This window comes from Lampris incognitus, chromosome 11 (assembly GCF_029633865.1).
Source record: "Lampris incognitus isolate fLamInc1 chromosome 11, fLamInc1.hap2, whole genome shotgun sequence".
NCBI lineage: Eukaryota > Metazoa > Chordata > Actinopteri > Lampriformes > Lampridae > Lampris > Lampris incognitus.
Genome location: NC_079221.1, coordinates 54,595,471 through 54,609,101, shown reverse-complemented (window position 1 = coordinate 54,609,101; position 13,631 = coordinate 54,595,471). Strand labels below are relative to the sequence as shown.

Sequence of the window (13,631 nt, the reverse complement as noted above, 5' to 3'; positions counted from 1 at the left end):
TATCTGACAAGTATTCTAGAAACGATTTTCAATTCAGGCTACATCTGTCAAACTCAACCTAACAACATTCAGTCACTGACAGCTAAATAGCTAGCTTAAAGAGCTGCATGTGTGATTTTTATTTTTTAGGCATTTTCCGCCTTTATTAGATGGCGATAGTCGAGAGAGAGAGAGACAGGAAAGGTAGGGGAGAGAGCGGGCATGACATGCAGCAAAGGGCCTGGGTCGGATTCGAACCCAGGCCGCTGCAGTAAGGACGAGGCCTTATGTAGTACATGCTCTACCAGGTGAGCCACCAGGGGCGCCCATGAGTGATATTTTTGCTTTTCTAAATATGTCTTCTAAATAACAGCGGGGGCTTATAAGTGGTACTGACTGGAACAAAGTAAACGACTCACACCCGCCCCCTCAGCCAGGCTGGCTCAAAGTCCTTGTTATTTGAAGGACCTCTTGAGGAGATGCCAAGCATAGTCTATTTTGTGCCACTGCCGAAGGACGTCAATATTTAGGTAAAAGTTACACAAATAATCGTATCCCCCCCTCCCCCAAAAAAAGGCAGAGGCCTAACCTACAACTTGAAACAGAAAAAATATTCAATAGTTTAACCAACTAAACCCATCCATCCATTACCTGAACCGCTTATCCTGCTCTCAGGGTCGTGGGGATGCTGCAGCCTATCCCAGCAGTCATTGGGCAGCAAGCGGGGAGACCATCACACAGGGCCCCAAGACACACATTCATACCTAGGGACAATTTAGTACGGCTGATTCCCCTGACCTACATGTCTTTGGACTGTGGCAGGAAACCGGAGCCCCTGGAGGAAACCCACGCAGACACGCGGAAAACATGCAAACTCCACACAGAGGACGACCCGGGACGACCCCCAAGGCTGGACTACCCCAGGGCTTGAACTCAGGACCTTCTTGCTGTGAGGCGACCGTGCTAACCATTGCGCCACCGTGCCGCCCACCAACTAAACCTTTATTTTTTTACTACAATGATGATTCCAATTTCAGATTCAGACGACTTTATTTATCCTAGAGGGGCAATTCAGTTCCACAACCTGCCCAGACCATACACAACCTGCCCAGACCATACACAAACTCACATACAAGCAGCAATCAGCAGTATGTCAAAGATTTGGGAGATTTTTTTTTTTATGTAAAAAAAATATGTCCAGATCCTCACACACTGAAACCCATAGTAGTAATGGGCCCGATGCCAACGGAGGCAGGCGGCCAGCGCTGCTACAGCATTGTTCACATTGACCCCCCCCCCGCCCACGCTGCATCCAACACACTTTCATTGTAAAACTCTTCTGTCATCAACTCCTTTCCTTTTACACATTCAGACACAAGTATCAACGGTTTGTTTTGTAGTCTTCTATTTGAATTTCCCATCTCTCATGATTAATCCACAGCACAGAGAGATTATCTTTGTTTTACTAGGGCTCTTAAGGCGAGTTCAGAGTGAGGTTCAACGCTACATGGTTTCAACCCAAAAGGAAGAAAAGCCAGCTGGCTTCGGGAGGAAGAGACGAGTATTTTCTGCAGTGCTGTTCATCTGCAAAATGCAAAGGAGTTTGAACACTGAAACCTGCAAAGCATCCAAAAATGACTCTAAACGCTCATCAACTCTCAAAATGTGTTTTATCTTTAAACAAGATTTTCACTGAAAAGAATGGCATCGTTTAAAATATATAATAATCATCTCCTGTGTAGAATTTCAAACTTAAAAGTTTAATTTGAGACATTTCATCCGACCACATCCTGAATCCATTTAGAGCAAAAACAGATTGTCAAGAAATTGAAGTGAAATTGGACAAACTGAAAGATTTAGTTTGACACCACTAAAATACTTAAATATCAGCAAGCAAACAAACAAATAAATAGATAAATAAATAGACGAAAAGAAGGAAACTCAGAAATGAATGGAGGGGTGCATCCAAAAACATTTTTGGTGAAACTCCCGAAGAAGAAATGAAAGTGAAAAACGCCGTCTTACCAACATTTTGAAAAGCACGGGTCACAGTCATGGATTCGGTTTCATTTTCATGTAGAGACGTACCTTGGGTGAACGGGGGTCAGGGGGGCGGGCGAAGAGCTCATCATCAGCGAGCTGCGCCCCGGCAGGGACGGTCTCAGAGGGCCGTGTGCCGTTGTAGATGTGGAACTTGCAGTGGGGGTTGGTGGCCATGGCCAGCAGCTCCAGTAGAGGGAACCAGTCCTGAGAGAGCTTGGCCACACATAGCTCCACCAGCCGGTGTGTGTTGTTGATGATACACCTCTGCGGGGTCAGAGGAACGGTGCTCGATTAACCATTGAGGAACAGACCAGAGGTAGTGTGTGTTCGTTTACAATATCCAGAGATGCAGCAGTCAGGCCAGCACCATAAAAAGATAAAAACGACTAACATTTAACTGGCCAAGACTACGTCTAATGCTTTGGTATGGCTACTTGATATCATATATCACCTATGAGAATGAGACACAGGCGAGAATGCAGAACAGCATAATCACACATCTTTTTTCATTCTGTGTAAGAAGCGATCCATTTCCTTCCTCTGTACATGGCTATGGACCTGACGGTACCTGACAGCAGCAACCAGCATGTTGCTGACTCAACATAACGTTCCAAAGGGGGCTCGTGTACTCTTCAAGCATATAACTCAGAACTATCCACTTTCTCCCGGAACATTTTTTAAATAACTAACGGACCAAATCGGCACGGCTCGAGAGCAACAATATAGAAGCGGCATCTGAAAAGCAAACAATCTTCTGCCCCCTCATAATTACTTAATTAAAAAAAATTCAATATTAGCTTTAAAAATGGAAAAATTAGATACAGGATGTTTTAATGTCTTTGCCCTTGAAAGGCTTGAAAATGACCCAAAAATCAATCTCTTCAAATTTACAAAACTGGTAAAGATCATTGATCACCACTGACCATGCCTCCTTCCCTCAGCTCAGGGAGAGAGAAAATGTCATTTGCAGGCAACTCACGCATCAGTTGAGATAACAGGGACCAGGGAGCAGTAAACACACAAAATAGATAAGGCTATCCAGGAGACAATACTAAGCACCGTTATCCACCTATGAAAGGATTTCTCCCTCATTTTGGTTATGCCAAGTCATGCAACCTATCAATTAGATAGGATTCCTCTATGTCCCAATACACTTTGCTCCCATCCCAACAGAAACAACGTAAAGAGGATTAATTAAGTTTCCTTTATTAATCCCCTCGGGGACATTCATTTGCTGCAAATTAACCCATCCTAACTGTGATCTGTGTGGATAGCAGCAGTGGGCTGCCGCCTCCATGCTGCGCCCGGGGACCAACTCCAGTTCTTTTCTCATTGCCTTGGTCAGGGGCACAGACAGGAGTACTAACCCTAACATGCATGTTTCTTCTGATGTTGGCGGAAACTGGAGCACCCAGAGAAAACCCACCACAGACACGGGGCGAACATGCAAACTCCACACAGAGGACGACCTGGGATGACCCCCAAGGTTGGACGACCCCCCAGGGCTCGAACCCAGGACCTTCTTGCTGTGAGACGACAGTGCTAACCACTGGGCCACCATACCGCCCTGCAGTGCTTTATGAGTCAAACTCCAAAAAGATCTTATATAGCCTTAATGAAACTCCTAATATGCAATACAACAGTGATCACTTAAGCTGTAGTAAACCATGAAATGACTAGGAGCAGTGTTCCTGTCGATGCCAAGCTATTAAGCAAAAATGAAAGACTTACATGAATCTCAAACTTCCAGCCACTGACTGCCTCATCTGTCAGAATTTTAGTGAAAGAGATGGTCAAACCATCTCGGAAGAACCTCTGGCATGCTTCACACTTGACGTCCAGCCCTGTGAAGAAAGAGACTTAAGTATATTTACATGGAAACTTATAACCTCATTACCTACCTACCTCTGTGTTACCTCTATCTACCTCTGTTACCCCGCTGAAGTGATGTTAATGTCTCTTTTTGCCTTTACCACCATCTACGCCTGAATTTCCCCCACGGAGAGCAATAAAGGTCATATTATCTTATTACATGGAATAATTAGCTGAAGGCAATATTACCATTTCTACTCCTTAACCATTATTGAGCTGTTGTAGCCTAATTTAACTGAAAGACAAATGGCTGGAGACCACTTCCATAAATAAATAAATGTTCGACGAACCGATTCTAAAGTAGTAAAGAAGGCATCAGGTAGCTTGTAAACATAACCACGCACTGAAGTTGTATCGTATTTCTTCATCTTGAGGGGCATTAGGAAATACATCAATATTAGGAAAATGTGCCATAATGTCTATCCATTTTAAAGAGGTTCTCTGCATACAGCAGGGTCAAGCCAACTGCAATTATGACCTTCAGAATTATATTAGTTTTGAGCCACTTCCTCTTAACATGTGATCAATTCCTTTCATCCCCCTATCATTTCACATTCTAATTGAACCAAATCAAACCACAGAGAAAATTTTAGTCCAGACCAAAGCAACTTTAAGCAAAACACACCACGGCTTTTTTCTACCTTTTTTACTAAGATCTATAGCAGCTTCCAGGAGGACTTCCAACTCTCCCTTTGGCAAAACTGGAACAACCCATCGGGGTCTGAGTGAAAACAAACATGCTCGTGAATACAAAGAGAGATGCATGTAAAAGACTGTGATTACTGTGGTGGACTGTGTGCATGTGTACCTGTTAATCATGTCATCCAGCTTGGCTAGGTCAGTGTGAGGGAAGGCTGGCTCCTCCTCCTCCAGCTGAGGGGGCCCGTCCCCTTGGCCCTGTTCATCCGGCGGACTCACTGGAGAGTTCTCATTTGACGAGTTTGGAGATGATGTCTGGAATAACCATAAACAAGCAAAATGAGAATGCATATTTACTTGACAGCAAGCAAGAGAATGTGCGTATTTAGTCAACAGATCAAAATTTGACTACTAAACATTTCGACTGATGACAAACTCCCACAGTGACAAATAGTATACAGTCATAATGCCAAAGAAAAACAAATAAGACATTTTAGAACCCTTGTTTTCGTAGATGTTAGCGTTTGACATCACAGAAGTACAGCATTGATGAGCTCTCATGTAACTTGTGTTTGTTTGTGTTGTGTACGTGAAAGGCTATTACACAAAACCATCAAATGATCACAGGAATCCCAGTTATTTGGCTGCCAAGTATTACTTTCATCCTTATCTCCCCAGAGAAGATGGAGACAGCACAAAGCATAATGTGTGGGCTGACATCGTGCTCCTGTTAGGAGGTTTAAATGTGGTGGCGGTGTACGTATGTTAGGATGCCGTCAATGGAGACCAGAGGGGCAGGGGAGAGAAAGCAAGAAAGAGGGGAGAGAGTAATAGAGCCCACCGGAAAGAGAGAAATAATGTGTGACTTGGTGTCCAGGTATGCTGAAGAACCAGTGTGCCAATTCTTCCCTAGACTCAATGAGCAAGTTCGTGACTATGTGAACAACAATGGTAGTGTCAGTAGCTCCGTGTGTGTGTGTGTGTGTGTGTGTGTGTGTGTGTGTGTATAAATGCGTTTTTTTTTCCCCATAAACCGTCAATGGTGTTGATAAAAGTGCTCAACAAATGAGCGGAATATTGAGACATACATATATATGTGACAGAGAGAGAGAGAGAAAGAGAAAGAGAAAGAGAAAGAGAGAGAGAGAGAGAGAGAGAGAGAGAGAGAGAGAGAGAGAGAGAGAGAGAGAGAGAGAGAGAACTTGAGAAATGTGGGGGTGTGCAGAGAAGTCTCCTTCTGCTTGGCTGACCTACATAGGCAGCTTGCCTCTCACGTCTCGGCACTGCTCATCTCTAACCAACAGAGGCCTGCACATGCACACACAAAGATACACACACATCTTTCATCCATCACTCAGGAGGCTCTGTTCATTGATGCCTCGCCTGCACTCTCCCTTTTCCGCTCTCTCTACCCCTCCCTTCTCCTGTGCTTGGGCATCTGTGTGTGTGTTAAGGTATGACCCACTAGCTGTTGAATGTAAATAAATGTAAAAGTGTAGGGCAGTGCCTGAACTCCAGCAGTGAGACTCAAAGACAAATCATTCCTTCTCCTCCCTCACCTTTTAAATCTACCTGTCTATTCTCCGGTAACCAATGCAGTGACACACTATATTACAGACAAAGGAGGAAAGATCAGTGAACTGGACAAAAGCAGCATCCAGCAGACAGAAAGACACATCAGCTGAGCAGAGTATGAAGGACAACAGGACTAGAAGAGTAGAGGACATAGGGAGAGGAGAGGATGAAGAGTCCAGACAAACAAACCAATGGAAAGCGTAATGGAGAGAGCTGTGTGACAGCAGGTCTAATGTCGAGTATCACCCTGGTGAGATGGGTCAGACCTGGTTCTGTGGCAGTGGGGGTTGGCTCTGGCCATCGGGTGCCTGGCCCTGGCCCTGGCTGTCATTGCCCCCCACCGGAGAGCCACGCGTGGTGGCCGTCATGCTCGCCACAGGGCAGATCTTGGCAATCTTGGCCTCTTAGGGAGCGCTGCCCAGGAGAGAAATCACTGTTGCCTCAGCCAAAGAGCAGAGGGATGAAAACCTGAAGACCAGATAGAGGGACACAAGCACCTGGAAATCTGGATGGGCCGCTGAGACCATTGCATAACCTGAAGCAGAGAAAAGGTGTAAAGGTCAGGATTATCAACAAGCCAACCAGGTTAACACAGAGCCAACACACAGCACAATACCTTTGTGCTGAAGAGCATCATCAGAACTAAACTGAAAGCTGACCTGTATTTAATTTTCTATTTACTTTTGACATCTACCTGTTAAGGTTTCACCAATTAGTTTACAACCGCCAGTGTTATGGACAATGAACAGAACACACAGAGATAAGAGTCAACAACCAGACCAGTAGCAGATTCTCCAAAACCTGTTCCAATGTCTCTGAACAGCTGACTCTGGGCCAATTCCCATCAGATCAGCTGAGCCCATGGCACAGCTTGGCTAAATGTCAGTACAACCATCAGTGAAACACGATATGGCCTGCCAATTCAGCAGTACACACCAGCATTTGAATCTCTAATCAACAGAACATACGCTGATGATCAGACATCTCGTTTGTGCTAAATGGCCAAAATGTAAGGCTTTGTCCTGTTCCGGAAGTTGAATTCTACAGGTGAGCATTACCAAGCAAATATTTTGAGGAACCTCGCCGACAGCAATTACATACAAAATAATATACAGACAATAACATACACATGACAATAAAATGTATATCATCAGGTGCACAATCTTCAAATTAGTGCAGAGCCAACCAGTAGCCCTACACGCTAGCTCATACTGTGACCGGCATGTCTTGGAAAGTCAAAATCTGGTGGCCTTGGTGTCACTTTACACCTCATAAAGCTCGGTCAAGATACATCTCCTACATGCACTAAAATAGAATTATGTTCTATCATTCGATGTATTAAAGAGCTGCAACATAAATATACGAAAGCTTCTGATATAATCTGATATGATTATTTATTTATTTTATATCCATAATTAAACCCCCTGGGGAAATATTCCTTTTGGCCCTCTGGCTGGGGAGCAGGGTCAGCCAGTCAATGGAATGCGCCTGTACTGGGCTGAGGTTAAGTATTTTGCTAAAGCATACAGGTATAGCTTATACTGCCATCCCCTTCTGACCTTAGCACCCCCCCCCCAAGAAAATGAAAAAAAAAAAATAAACCAGACATATTGACTGCAACAGATTGGCGAATCTGTTATAGTTTTAAAATCTATGGTTTGGTTCAGGTGTGGACGCCATATCGCTAACCTAACCCTGCTATGAGGCCATGCACTGACACAAATCTGCTTGTAGAGGGTGCATAGAAGCACCTTTAGCTTTTTTAAGAGCTGTAACATCACATGTGAATCAAAGAACTGTTGTGGAAAAAGTGGGACAGCATTGCCCCAACACACATTAGTTAGAAACACAAATTCAAAGTCACAGGAGAATAATCAATAAGGTGACCTGCAGTTTATCATTATGTTCCATTGTCACCACCTACTAACAGCACCCTGCTCATTATGGTCTTTCCCACACCAAAATCAACACACCCAACACACTGTCCCCCAATGATTTCTGCTTCAATAGTGAACAAAACAGAGATAAAACCAAAAAATAAATTAAAATCGCTGATCATGTGAACAGAATTACTTGTCTATTGCGAGCACTTTAAATTCAACTCATAAATTGATATAAGCTGAGCTTCAATAAGTGATCAAGATCAATAACCAAACAAAAGCCCTTCTTCGTGGTGTGATTTGAATCTACACAAGTTTACGACTGAAGACAGGACTGCAGTAAAATGTGGACAGCGCCGCTATCATAAAAGGGTGTGTAAAAAGTATGCAAACAGAAACATGAATAGTCTGAATCAAAATTAATGCAATTTTTTCCGAGCATGAAATATGAAAGCGATGACGTTATTCTGCTGGACTTACAGCACAGCCATGAAACTCTTCCATATCCACTCTATGGATACAATCGACAACGTCCAAGGCGTTAACCTACAATTAGTTGTCTTTAAATGGGTACTTCACGACCTCTGTTGCATAGCAGGTCGGTTTCTGTCTCAATGAATTCACCAAGCTCTGTCCTGCTGACGAGATTATAGAGTATAGATTACTGACTATTGCAAATGCTCTCTTTATTCCCACGTCTTTCTCTCTCTGAATGTCATTTCGTGTCTCGTCTCCCCTATATGCGAACGGTGTGATCGGAGTCTCCCCTGTGTGCACATGTAGTCTGTCCCCTGCCAAGTTCTCCATGGTGATGGTGGCTGCCACCTGGACACTGCCTGGCTTTGTCCTCAGCACACTCTTTATATATCTTATAAATCCATATAATTTTGTTATCCTGTTTCAATGTTGTATCCTTCTCTCTCTCCCTCTCCGATGTGTGACTAGTGTCTAGTCTCGTCTCATCGCTCGTGTATGTGAATGGTGTGATGAGAGTTCCCCGTGTGTAAGTGTAGTCTGTCCTCCTGCCAGGTCTACATGGTGATGGTAGTTGCATGGCTCAGATCCTAAGCTGTTCCGGTGGCATCTGGACACTGCTTGGCGTCCTCCTTGTCACATTCTTCAGGCGTCTTATAATTCCAATATAATTCTGTTATCCTCTTTCAATGTTCTATTCTGTAAAACTGTGTTCTATTCTGTACACAAAACATCCATTGCACGTCTGTCTGTATGGGAGAGGGACCCCTTCTCTGTTGCGCTACCTGGGGTTTCAAATTCAAATGGCTTTATTGGCATGACACAACACTGTACATATTGCTAATGGGGTTTCTTCCCATTATTTCTCCCTGTTACAGGTTGGTTTTGTTTTTTTAGGGAGTTGTTCCTTATCCGATGCGAGGGTCTAAGGTCAAGATGCCGTACTGCTGTAAAGCCCCCCTTGGGCAAATTTGTAATTTGTGATATTGGGCTATACAACTAAACCTGAATTGACTTGAAGGTGTTTCAATGGAAAGACAGGATTTTCTGCATTATTGAGTTTGATTGGCAAGGAAGGAGAAGGCATCTCATACTGCTTCTTAGAACAGTCAACCAGTAGTACAGGCAAAGTATGTGGGTAAGCATGAGGACAAACCACAACAATTACTATCCAAAAGTTACGATGAATCTGACAATTGCAATATCCAGACAGGCTCTTGTAAAAACAAGCTCCACAGAACATACGAGGCCATGAGCCATAATGATGTGCATTGTTTATGCTCACCCTCTCCCTGCACGACTAAAAATTTAGCTTTGGTCAGTCTTTTTCGCAAAAATAACTGACGTTTTGCTACAAGTTTAATACATTACCAAATAATTGGAACAACACAAACAAACCCTATTCTTTTCACTCCACATATAAAACTGCGACAGAAATGAAAAGCTCCTGAATCTTGCATGAAACGTAAAAGCTATCAAACCAGTCAAGTCAACTGTATTGTAAAACTAGCATCACTCAAAACCAGCAGCAAGGCTTCTTTCTCTGCTAGAAGCGAACAGTATGAGTGTACTGATTTCATTACTGACAAGTGATGGAGTGGACCGCTCGGCTGGTCAAGATCGGTTTTTCGACAAACGAAAGAGGTAGCAGCCACAGCCACGCACAGTTACCGTTTGTTTTTTAGGTTTCTGTGTCAATGCTCTACAGGTAGTGAAAGTGCGATACTTCCTGTGCTGCAGGTGGCTAAGTGACAACCATCTGGTTCAGCAACAGTGACCAGGTCTAGAATTAAAAACAGCCAATCCACAACGTGCACATCAGAACGTCTGGACAGGGAGCAAGATGTGAAGCTGGTGGACGAGCTGGTCCTCTCATCACTTGGGCTCGTTAGTGGAGGTCGAGGCTCTCTTTAAGGATCTTTTAGAGAGAGACAGAAGGTTACACTTACATCAAGCTGGCAGGTGCCGTACCTTCACTTCGGTGCGGTTATGCTGCTGTAACTAGCGCTGCCACACGGGACGCGCACCTGCGGCCTTCGGCACCGAACCGGCTCCGGGAGGACGAGGCTATTTCCAAAGGAACACCGTTCCTACACAACCGAGGGTGGGCGAACCGGGCTGAGGGTCGGTCATCTGCCCGGTTATGTCAGCCTGCAAAAGCTGACGGAGTGACACCACTGTGCGAGGCGCACAGCGTGTGAAATAGAAAGTAAAAGGGTGAAATTACATAACTAGCTTTCTAAGCCGGTGTCGTTAACCAGCGGCCGGTGGTGGTGGTGGTGGTTGGTTAGTTAAATGCGGTATTTGATGTGAGCCACCCGGCCCCGGGAGCACAGAGGAGGCCTCTTCTCAAACACACACACACACACACAGGCCTCTTCGGGCGGAAGGCCCTGACTATTAAGAGCTGTATTTTCAACGTTTGTCAAATAGCAAAAGAACAAAACAAAACACGTATGGGCAGAAAGGCACGGGTTGATGTTGGGGTTCAAATACTTTTGGTAAACGTTTGTTTTTTTGGGGGGGGGGGGACTGCAGTCCCGAAAAGCTGTAAAAAAGGAGCCTCGTCGTGCTAACGTTAGCTAACGTTAGCCTTCTCCCGCTAGCGAAACACACACACACACACACAAAAACGGTCAGATCCTTTCAGACATGATTTAGGTTACGTAGCCCTGTATAAACATACCTTTCTCCAAGGTAAACGCGGCTCTGGCAGCTCTAACGCGGCGACTAGCTAAGTTAACGGCTATGCCAGCGGCTAGGTAGTATTAAACCAACGTTAGCTACCCTGGAAAACGTCAGAGAACGACTGTTGGTGACAGGGGCTGCGCCTACTTCCTGAAACAGTCAAACACTGTTGTGATAGACGGCGTAAATGTTACAAAACAAGCCCCCGGACACCTAAGTCATAACGTTTTTGGGAAAATAGGTCCCGTCGGGGGGCGGCACATCCGATAAATAAAGTGGACAGAATACCACCTCGAAGGTTACACCCGGACGGCTTGGGTACATCAAATGTTGGCAACCTGTGAACATGAGACGGCCAGCTGTGAGGAAATTCACCCGATGTGTAGACGGCGCCAGGGAGCGTCAACGGCTAAGCTAGCCGACATGCTAGCGTGAGGGGGGGAGGCGAGCCGGGTCTGACAAATCTCACCTGAAACAGCAACACTCCCGATTTACGTCTTATCCGAGCAATGTCTGCAAGTTGGCGTCAATTATCAACACGCTGGCAAACAAGAGAACGGAGGACAGTCGCAGTAGCCGCCGTTCTCTGGCGTCCGCCACCGGCTGACGCTGATGTGAGAGCTGAGGTAACAAGCTAACGTTAGCATTAGCCTACTGCCAGACAAGATAGCGTCGGGCGTCCTAGCGGCTCGGGCCTGACCGCAGCGACCCGGGTTCGAATCCGGATTGGAAACCAAGCTGTATTTCTTTCCCTCGTTGCCCTTCACCTTGTCCGCCTCAAACGTCACATCAACGTCGGCTAAAAAAAAATGACAACATTTTTTATCGTCTAAAAAAAAAAAACCCCGGCTAAAATTAGCAGAAAACTCACCAGGAATCCGATCGGACTTCCCCCTCTCTCAGTTCAGCAGCTCCGTCCAGTCTGCCGCGCCGTTCTGCCGTCGTGTGATCGCATAAACGTGGCCCGTATCGCCGACCGCTTTACCAGAAAGATCCGAATCTCCTGCGGGGGTTTCTCGGGCTGTTTTTGGCCTGTTTTTCCTGCGTCACCCCCCCCCCCCTCCAGCTCGTACCCAGTCCTCTCTCTGGGGCTTGTCACCTCGGTCCCGGCAGTCCGTCACAACGTGAACCGCCTCAACATGGCGGAGGTGCCGTCGGTGAAACAAAAACAAAATAAAAGAAACCCGACTGTCCCAAGACGCCAGCGGTCAAGCGTTGTCAGCCAGCCGGCGTTGTCCTAAACCCGAGAGCAGCGCAGCGAACGGAAGACGGGCTGAACGGAACGGACACAAAAAAAAAAAAAAAAAGAAATCCTGGTTATTACGCTATCTGACTCCGCGTTCAGTAGAGGACTTTAAGTTCCACTGTTTGCATCCGACCGGACAAGACCGTAATGAAGAGGCGAGCCTCCCTCTGCCGCCCCCTATCCAATTGCCCGTTCTTACCGGCGGCCACATTCTAGCGAGCTCGGCGTGCTACAGAAATCTAAACGTTGATATCAAAGGTAAAATAGCAACTTTGTAACAGTCCCAAAAGAACGGATGAATTGAAAGAATTCGAAGCGAGTAGGACTGTGTGTCAGCTATTACTACTGTTCCCTTGGAAAGTATTAGTAGCTTTCGGAGTACAGCCTGTTGCAGCGTTTCTCAACCGGGGGTCCGCGGGCCCCTAGTGGTCCGTGGTGTAATTGCAAGGGGTCCGTGAAAATAAAATATCTTTAAAAAAAGATCCTAGGACATTTATAGGAATAGGATTATTTTACTCAAATGTGACTGAGACCTTTATCTACCTAAACTATAAAGGGTAGCAGGACTTTTTTCTCTAATTACATCTGTTTCACAAGTGTAATTTATTGTATTTTAATAAGAGATCTCGCTCCCATTTGCATTGTTAAAAGTTACTGCATAAACATTCTGTTGTTACATATATCTGAAAGTTACTGAATACATATTCTGTTTTGTTACATATATCTGAAAGTTACTGAATACATATTCTGTTTTGTTACATATATCTGAAAGTTACTGAATACATATTCTGTTTTGTTACATATATCTGAAAGTTACTGAATACATATTCTGTTTTGTTACATATGTCTGAAAGTTACTGAATACATATTCTGTTTTGTTACATACATCTGAAAGTTACTGCATAAGAATTCTGTTTTGTTGACTATATCTAAGTTACAACTGAAAGCTCTTATTTTGGCCCCAAAGAGTGAATAAATGCTATAATGCAATTTAAAATGCAGTTTCTACTGTTTCTATCAAATTGCAACCCCCCTCCCCCAAGATCAGGTGGAGGGGTCCTCAGGGTAGATCAAAAATACACAGGGGGTCCAGGACCCCAAAAAGGTTGAGAACCACTGGCCTATTGCAATCTGTTCTCTCTTCATGGTGTCTTCTCCTTTTTCTTTTTCTGTGTGAATGGTGTCATGTGAGTCTCCCTTGTGTGCACGTGCAGTCGGTCCTCCTCCCAGGTCTC

The 13,631-nt window shown here is 44.9% G+C and overlaps 1 protein-coding gene across 2 annotated transcripts in view; it reads right to left on the bottom strand.

Moving 5' to 3' along the window:
- Positions 1-12,411, bottom strand: part of usp9 (ubiquitin specific peptidase 9) — a 97,278-nt gene extending 84,867 nt beyond the window's left edge. For both annotated transcript variants that reach the window (XM_056290073.1, XM_056290072.1), the window contains exons 1-6: positions 12,022-12,411; positions 6,375-6,643; positions 4,703-4,848; positions 4,536-4,615; positions 3,754-3,866; positions 2,068-2,286 (exon numbers count right to left, since the gene is read on the bottom strand). In XM_056290073.1, the coding sequence (XP_056146048.1) occupies positions 2,068-2,286; positions 3,754-3,866; positions 4,536-4,615; positions 4,703-4,848; positions 6,375-6,476 (660 nt within the window). In that variant the 5' untranslated portion in view covers positions 6,477-6,643; positions 12,022-12,411. The remainder of the gene's footprint in view (positions 1-2,067; positions 2,287-3,753; positions 3,867-4,535; positions 4,616-4,702; positions 4,849-6,374; positions 6,644-12,021) is intronic.
- Between the last annotated feature and the right edge of the window lie 1,220 nt (positions 12,412-13,631).